Here is a 9,236-nt window from a genome sequence, read left to right on the forward strand (position 1 = left end):
TTATAGCATGAATAAAGACAATTATCATGAACAAAGAAATATAATAATAATGCTTTTATTATTGCCTCTAGGGCATATTTCCAACAGTTCTTCCGCAGAAGAATCTTCATGTAAAGGGTACGACAGAAGCTTCTGCTTGAACCAACGCGTGAAACATGAGTTGTGCTCTTTACTAGTTTAAACAACGAGTGAAACGCGTGAATCTTGAAGTAAAAAAATTAAATATATATACTAGTGGCGCACCGGGTAACAGTGCGTCATTACTAGTTTAAACTAGTAATGACGCACTGTGAAACCATGCGCCATTAGTAGTTTTGCAAAAAAAAGAATAATTTTTTTTACAGTAATGGCGCACTGCCTGCTTGGTGCGCCATTACTACTTAGAACTAGTAATGGCACATTGTCGACCTGATGCGCCATTAGTATGTATGGAAAAATGGAAAAAAAATAATACTAGTGACGCACCCTGTTTCTGGTGCGCCATTAGTGTCTTCCACACTAATGGCGCATCACCAACAGGTGCGCCATTAGTATATAGTAGTGGCGCACTACTTCCCTGGTGCGCCATTAGTATCAATCCTATCTATAGCCATTTTCCTAGTAGTGTCACCGGCTCCGGCCAACGACCGAAGACCAAGTTTTCACCGGGACCAGTCCGAAGAAATCCACCCGACAACCTGTGCACTGTCTCGACCGCCTTCAAAGCCCCAGATCTAGCCGCCTAGATCCGGCGACCAACCGCAACAGCAGTGCCACCATAGGAGCCCTGGTGCACCGGCCACTGCCTGAATGCGCCACCACTGGAGCCTGGGAGGAGGGCTCCCACCCCACCTCGCCAAACCGCGAGAGCCGCCGAGATGGATCCCGCACGCTCATCACCGTCTCTGATCTGAACCAATCCGCGGCAAAACCACGAGATCGGCGATGCAGATCCGCCTTGGATAGGGACAGCACCACGCCATGCCGCCGCGGGAAGCCCGAGCTTCACCCGCCGCCACCTTCCAGGGCCGCCGCCCCGGGATCCAGTCGCCGCCAATAGGCCGAGCCCCCGGGCACCGCGACCAAGGCCGCCATGACCCCGCTAGCCCATCGAACGGCCGGCGCCACCAGATCTTCCTCGGAGTCGCACAACTCCGCCGCCCCCGCCCAGCACCACGCCGCCGCCTTGCGCCATCACCTAAGACGTCGTGCTGCCGTGACGCAGATCAGGGGGGAGCGCCCCGGTGCCATGGGTGACCCGCCTCACCGATCTGGTGGGGGCTAGGTTTCCACCCGAGCCGCCCTAGCGGGAGGGCGACGTGGGGGCGTGTGATCCCATAGTGAGAGAGTTTGCCTGCTATTTGGCTGCTACTCATGGAGCCTAGTTGGCTGCGTCCAAAGGAATCAATGCTATTTGCCTCGAAACTGACTCCATGTTACTAAAACAAGGTGTAGAGCAAAAGGAACGAGATCGATCAGTGGTATGCAGGGCACTAGCGGAGCTGAAAAGGTTCCTGAACCAAAGTTTTGATCAGTTCAATTTCAGTTTTGCTAGCAGGAAATGTAATAGTAAGTATGGGATATACCATGAATTTGTACGAAGAGTTTAATACAGTTAATGTACCCCCTGATGCACAAGTTCTAGTGGCGAGCGAGTCAGCCTCGTCCAGAGTGATGCAATCAGTTGCATTTGCTTCAAAAGAAAAAGAAAAAAACTCTAGTAGCTTCCGAGTGAGCAGGCCAAGGCCTACTTTGCTGTAGCAGCCCATCCTCAGTCCTGCTGTAGAGCAGAGGAGAGCAGAGGTCGCTGCCAAAAACCCTATTTCCCCGCCGCCGCCGCCGCCCCAATTTCCTCTCCACACAAGCACCGGCAATGGCGGCACCACAGTGGCCTACTTCGGCGACTACGGCGTCGGCGTGCATCCCGGATTCGGCACGCGGCACACACGTCTTCACGGTCGCCGGCTACAGGCTGCACAAGGGCATCGGCGTCGGCAACTTCATCCGATCTGCCACCTTCGCCGTCGGCGGCTACCACTGGTGCGTCCGCTACTACCCCGACGGATTCAGCGCTGAGTACAAGGACTATGTTTCAGTCTACGTCGAGCTCCAGAGCAAGAACTCCGTGGTGAGGGCGCTCTACGACCTGAGGCTTACCAACCGGGCCACCGGTCTGTCGTCACTCATCTTCTCCCGGCCGTCGTCCTTCCCGGCGTTCGACTCCTGCAAGAACGACCATGTCAGGGGGGCTTACATGTTCATGAAGAGGGACCTCCTGGAGGCATCCCCGTACCTGCAGGACGACTGCATCGTGATCCAGTGCGATGTGACTGTTCTCCTCAAGAAAATACCGGCCGTGGCCACCGCCACCACCAAGACGCCTGAGGAGATCCAGGTGCCGCCGTCGGACCTATTGAACAATCTCGCAATGCTGCTTGAGGGGAAGAAAGGGGCGGACGTGGTGATGAAAGTCGGTGAGGAGACCTTCTACGCACACAAGATTGTGCTCGCGATGCGGTCTCCTGTCTTCGACGCCGAGCTCTACGGGCCAATGGCAATGTGGGACAAGGAGAAGCAGTGCATACAGATTGTGGACATGCAGCCTGCCGTTTTCAGAGCATTGCTTCACTTCATATACACAGATTCATTGCCTGCCATGGATGACCTCCTTGACAGCCATGACAAGAGGGAGATGATCAGGCATCTGCTTGTGGCTGCAGACAGGTATGCCATGGACAGGCTCAAGCTGATGTGTGAGGCCATCCTCTGCAAGGGTCTAGATGCCGAGAGTGTGGCGGCCACGTTAGCTCTAGCTGATCAGCATCGTTGCAGCAAGCTGAGAGACGCTTCAATTGAGTATATCAAGCTCTTCTGTTAGAAGTTAGAACAGAGGAAATGTCTGATCGCCTGACCAGAGAGCATGTATTGCTGTCATTATAGCTTATATATGTATGTATGTGATATGCACTGCTGTCTTTTAGATCATGTTGCCTTATCCTGAAGTCTTCATATATATTTGGGAGGAGATGAGTAAGTTTATCAGAAATTATGTTGGCTAGACCTATATATGAATCCATGCCAGCTTCTTGTGAATGTGCTGATATTTGTTATTGTCTTCTTTCCTTTTTGTGCTCTTCTTTTTGTTGCTCAAATAAATTTGTAATTTAGCCAGGGTAACAGCAATGAGCCACAGGCCATAACCATGAACATTAGTACTGTAGGCAAACACCTATGGAATGTTAGTCTATTTGAATTGATAGTGCTAATTATACACTATCGAAAGTAAACATAACATCTGTTACAGTGCCCAAGATACATTATGCCTAGCATGTTCTTTGTGATTCCTGTTGATCTTCAGTAATCAGAGTTTGGGTGTATTTGCCGGAGTTTTGTTCCTTCGGATTTTATATTCGAGTGTTAACTATTGGACCTTTGGAGAATACTTCTGGTTGCTACTCAGTGCCATGTTACATTTGATACCATAAGACATTCTATTTCAGAAATTACATGCGCATTTCGATTGAAACAGGAACCGAACTGTTTCATACTATGGAATTTCTGTTGAATTCCAAACATGCCTGCTTTTACCTCTGAATTGAAATACCAAACATGCCAGTTTTTACCTCTGAATTGAAATTCAATACATGCTTGTTTTCACCTGCTACGGTAGAGTGCACCTGGTACCCGATTCGCGCCCAAGTGTTGTTCATGATTCTACGGGGGAAACATATATGTGATGTAGTCTCATCCTGTTGGCCGGTTGATTTGTGGTGTCGCTGCAGGTTCGGCATCCTGGAGGTTCCCATAAGCGCCGTATTTTCCCTCTCAGTTACCCTAGTAACTGCTTGCTTTTGAGTCATTTAAGAATACTGTAACCACTTGCAGTCTCTTCAGCAGTATATATTTGTTGATCCTCAGCAGCCTGCGCTACTGCTAAAAGGTAAAAACTGGCTAGTGTTACCTGCCGAGGCTGCAATCTGCCTGCTTCACACTTCGTTTCAGACAGTAAATAATTAGTATAGTGAAACTGCTAGTGCTGTTTGCAGGTCAATTTATTGGACTATTACAAAGTACATGTTTTTGAAGAATAATAAGTTAGTATCTTTTGAACTGTTACTAAAGAACAACATGGCATCATTTTCACATCAGTTTGAAGTTTTAAAACATATAGGAGGTTTCTGGCACTTTGCATCATAACAGACCCAATTAGGATCCACATGACTATTCAAGGGCATCAGTGCACAACTTACAATAGCAGAGCATCAGAACTTAAAATGGCACAAAGAACAGATAAACATTATATTATTTTGCTATTATAGCAGAGCACATTGGACACAAGTCTATGCATTTATAGGCTAATAGCTATTTTGCTATTACAGCATTATATTATCATTTTTATTTTGCTCTTTGTCTCCACTCTGTTTCTTAGACCACTGTTAGAGACGAGGAATGAGTCCAAGATGCTGTTGAGCATGTGCCTCTTGGTCAACATTAGACCACTGGTACACAAACAGATGAATTTCGACATTGGAGCTTTGATTTTTAAGCTTTGCTAACTATATTGTTCTTCATTGCTTTTTTTCCTTCAACATGTATGCTATCAGACTTGCCCAACTCTTGGTCACACACTTGTGGATGAAGAGCTTCAGTCTGTTGGTGCAAGAAAGCACCCAACACAACACAACTGCCACTATACCTACCGGCTGATAATTTCGCGCCTACGAAAGGTGCCGTTGCGGTTTTCTCATGCTATGTAGACATGCGCAAAAGCATTTCCATTGGCTTGTGGAGCCCTCTCCACCTATTGCATGCCGCCAGCCAAGTGGAATTGAAACCTGATTGGGCATGTGCGACATCTTGTGTTTCATGCATCATGCATTTCTCACTACACCACAACTGACGCCATGCATGTATATCATTTTTTTATCTCTTGAGGGACCTTTGTATTCACAACTCTTAAAGACCCCCAAAAGTACATTTTTGTGATGAAGGAAATGCAAGTTAACACTTCTAGCATGACATCCCTATACTATATATATATGGATGCTTTCATGAACTTGCTTTGAGAAGAAAATTACATGTAGGTCGAGAGTGATAATGCTCGTGGAGGTGTATCATGCTAGGGTTACATTTCTTCTACTCACCAATCAATATATTTGTGAGCTCTGAAATACTGGAGGAAAACAAAGGAATAAGAAGGCATTTCACTCCTTTGATTTCTTGCTTTTTGTGCAACGAAATCTTCTTCATGTGTTGTTTCTTCAAGGTCTTTCCAATGCAGCGTCACAAATACACTTAGCAAAACGATGGTATGCCTTCCTGAATGGAAGTGCCACTTTGCGGAAAAAGAAAACTCGTACGTATGTGCAATGTTTCATCTCCTGTCGTTGATGTCTGTAGCATTGACAATGATGAATATAGTTACCGTGAAGGCACTAGTACCTCACTTCTCTAAAACTAATACTTGAGTACGAAGGTGTTTGTAAGACACAAATATTTTCTGTTGAAGACATTCCAAGTTTTTCTCTACAATGATACAACACTTCTGAGTACCATTGTTAGCGGATGTCAACCCCGCGCTGTCTGGATGGTGCCTCTACATGTCGGGCGGGCTGGTGTTGTGGCTGATGGCTCAGCCGAGACGGGCCGAGCAGAACCGCGGAGAAGTCGGCCCCTACTTCTCCGCCGCCACCGCGACTCAAGACTCAAGGGGAAACACATGTGAATGTTTGATCGATCCTCTCCCATCTTTTTGCTTCATCAATTTTACTTCCGATGTTCCTTTAGGTGATGAGGTCATCAATTCATGGTTCGGAGGTTCCTATAACCATGGTGAATTTGTTTCTTGTTTACCAGGAAAAAACTGCATGTTGTTGTAGTTTTCTGTAGCCGCTTGCATTCCCTCTTCAATATCTGAGGTCCTTGAAACAAACTTGAAACAAACTGCCCGACCCCCGCGTCGCTCGTCCTGCGCGACACGGGGGATCCCCACGCCGCCGTTGCCTGCTACAATCCGCGGCGCCCTCGTCTCCGCCGCTGCCGCCGACTTCGCCGGGGTGGCGGCGGCCCTCGCCTCCGAAGGTGGCGCGGGGGGTCCCAGCGCACGTACCGATTATTTATGGATCCACAGAAGCGACGGCTTCGTGCCTGGGTGACGCCGGCGGATGATCTCACGGCAGCAGCTGCATCTTGAGCCGTGGGGCTTGGATCCGCGCGGATCTGGCTTCCCTTGACGCGGCTGCTTCTCGCCGGTGATGGCAAGCCAAGCCGGCTGCTTCGGGCATGGTTGTGGCACCGTCCGGCTCCTACCTCGTGTGGCGTTTGGGCACGCGGTGCTGACCTCCGCGGATCTGGCGCCACGCTTCCGGATCTGCCCCTGGTCGTGCCTAGGAGTGTGATTGTTGCGGTGGTACGGCCGCGGCCAGTCGTCCTGGGCGCCGGGGTCTCGTCCCGTGGGTGTGCGGCCGCGGTGGTGGTGGGCCGTAATGTTGTGTCAGTTGATCATACTGTCATTAGGCGGCGATCACTCCGACCAGCGGCGACGGCCTTGCTGCAGTTTGAGGTGGCCATCTAAAGGTCTTCACGAGAGTTTCATCTCTTCAGGTCTGATGGTTGACTTCAGTGAGATGCAAACTATTCACCACGATGACTTGACGCAGAGAGATGGTTGTGCAGCAACGGCACATCTGCATGTAGCTGCTGGGATTGTGGGAAAGTGGTGGCGACAACACATCAATGACTTCGATGGTGCTGCTAGTCGAGCACCCAGTCTCAAGATCCGGGGTGAAAGCCTAGGTTTGACCCGAATAGGGTCCACTTGGCAATGGCGATTTTATTATATCGTTACCTTGTTGAAGGCATTGCTCGGATATGCTCGGACTGGTTTTTCAGGGTGAAAACCTAGACTCTGGCCTTGGATGGTCGGATCCGGCGATGGTGGCCTTTGAACGTCGCTCCCTTCTTGAAGGCGTTGCTGTTGAAGAATCTCGTCGTCTGTGTAGTCCTGAGATGGTTGGTGTGGATATGGTCATTGTTGTAGTTTGCCGGTTGTGGAACTGGTCGCTTTGGTGCTTTTTTTTCCTCGCCTACATATAGCGTTGGTCTTGTATGACTTTGCTATTTGACGGCGTGTTTTTATGTGCGTGTGTTAATGTTGGCTGTGTGCATCCTAGTTATGCAGAGGCCGGGTGTGTGCTCATTGTGTTTGTATTGATGCTTCATTTTGAGCCAATAAAAATCACTCTTTATCAGAAAAAATATCTATTTTTTGTTTCTCTGCAGGAGCCGTCTGCCTTTGTTACTGCTAAAAACTACCAAGTGTTATTTGCCGAGAATGCAGGCTAGAGAGCATGCATGTGGCAGACAACAAGTTTGCTTCACACTTTATTTCTCATGATATGTTAGACAGAGAGGTGGCTGCCGGAACATATTTGTTTGTAGATTGAGCCAAGGAGGTGAGGCACTGATATATTCATCTATCATATCGGGTGTCAAGAGAGCACTGACAAATTTTTGATTTCCATTTGCCTTTTGCAGGGACTCTAGCCATAGCAAGTGTTCCGCTCTACCCCAAGACTTTAGGTGGGTGTGTTGTTTTCAGTGGTTCGGTTCCTCTAAGAAAATCGCTTGCCGAGAGGGTGCCAGCCAGAAAGGTAACAACAGCCCAGACTGCAACCATGACTAAACTGAACATATACCTGAATCTTCTTGCGAACGTGTTGTCTCTGAATTCTTGGAAACCCGCAGACTCCGGTTTTATGGTTCCATGGGATGGCAGACAGGGTGGTACTGTTTGAAGCCGGGCACGCAGGATGCACATTTCTCCAAGAGCTTGGCATGGCCTGCAAATTCAAGGTGATACACAAATAGATGAACTTCAAGATTGAAGCTTCAATTTTTAACCTTGTCTGACCATATTGTTCTTCCTTGCATCTTTGCCCTGAACATGTATGTCATCAGACTTATCCTACTCTTGGGCACTCATTGGTGGATTATGAAGAGCTCCAGTATTTTCAACAATGGATATTCGATCGCCTAGGGATCTCTCAAGGAACTGATGCTGCAAGGCCATTATCGTCATCATCGAACCACAAAGATCTTCACTAGCTAGGGTCTTTCACAAACTTATGGGTACCATTTCTAGGTGGTATGTTGCTACCACATCCGTGACCTGAATCTCAGCTTATTTAGCCACATGAATGCTTTGGAACATGATCCAATGAAAGATATTTTAGGATACCCAACGGAAGGTGTATGATAGCACTTGGTTGACTATTTGTCTGCCATCTCAGTCCGTGTGCCTCATCACTTGCTCTGTTCCATTGCTGCTTCGATTAACTGTTGCGTGCAGGCTAACAAGAGGGATCGCCATCTTCTTTTTCTGCATTTCATACCTTGAGTAGTTTCCGGCCTTCCTAAACGGATTACTTGGATTTTGTTTGCTGCTTTGTGCTGCTTTTTTTTGGCAAATTCGTCACAAAGCCCTTATTGAAGGCATTTTTATCAAACATCCGCCTGACGGTTTGTACAAATTGACAATCTTTTTACAGCTTTGGAAACTGTTGAGTAAGCAGCCGGAGGCCGCAGCAATTGAAGAGCTCTGCAACAAGTTTAGTCTTAATGCCAAGGTGCTTAGAGATGGAGCTTCTAGCCATGGTGGTTGAGGCGGTGGTCTCTTGCGTAGATGGCGCTTCTATCCTTAGGATTGTGGTTTCGGTTTATGAGCCAAGGACCCTGAGGGGTTTGTATAGAACCTTTTACATTTCTTGCCACCTTGCATTTTATTTTGTTTTCCGGAACTGCGTTGTAAACTTTTAAGGGCTTCAGTTCACTAAAGTCGGGCAAGTGCCTATTCTCTAAAAAAGAGGGGGCTCTGTTCATGTTATCGCTGCGAACGTACCAACAGATTGAGCCCTAATTCTACCATTAAAAAGTGTATAGTTCACAAAATCGGCACGCTGAACTGAAAACAAATCAGGAAGTTTTTCTCTTTGTGATAGGCAGTGTATGTGGTTTTCTTTTTGAGCTAATGATAGGCAGTGAACTAGTACTGCCACTCTGGGAGTTGCAGCGTACAGGCTACTTCGGCCCGGCCCATGACCCATCAATAGCCACCTCCTTCGCTTGCTCTTCTCCCTCACCGCGGCCTCTTCTTCACAGCCTGTCTCCGCCATCGCCTTCTTAAAATATGAAATCATCAAGTAAAAATTTATTTAGTTTCAAAATGACCTTCATTTTCTGCTTAGAAATTTGCTAGT

The 9,236-nt window shown here is 47.8% G+C and overlaps 1 protein-coding gene and 1 pseudogene across 1 annotated transcript; both read left to right on the forward strand.

Annotated features, from left to right (window-relative positions):
• The first annotated feature begins 960 nt into the window (after positions 1-960).
• LOC125507341 lies at positions 961-8,085 on the forward strand (annotated as a pseudogene).
• On the forward strand, positions 1,752-3,029 carry LOC125505953 (BTB/POZ and MATH domain-containing protein 1-like). The gene has a single exon (XM_048670850.1). It carries the CDS (start codon positions 1,853-1,855, stop codon positions 2,855-2,857), a length of 1,005 nt encoding a protein of 334 aa, XP_048526807.1. The 5' UTR covers positions 1,752-1,852; the 3' UTR covers positions 2,858-3,029.
• Positions 8,086-9,236: the final 1,151 nt, after the last annotated feature.

The sequence above is a fragment of the Triticum urartu genome, chromosome 5 (genome assembly GCF_003073215.2).
Source record: "Triticum urartu cultivar G1812 chromosome 5, Tu2.1, whole genome shotgun sequence".
Lineage (NCBI taxonomy): Eukaryota > Viridiplantae > Streptophyta > Magnoliopsida > Poales > Poaceae > Triticum > Triticum urartu.

Coding starts and splice junctions, on each gene's coding strand:
- LOC125505953 (XM_048670850.1), top strand. CDS start 1,853: ATGGCGGCACCACAGTGGCCTACTTCGGCGACTACGGCGTCGGCGTGC.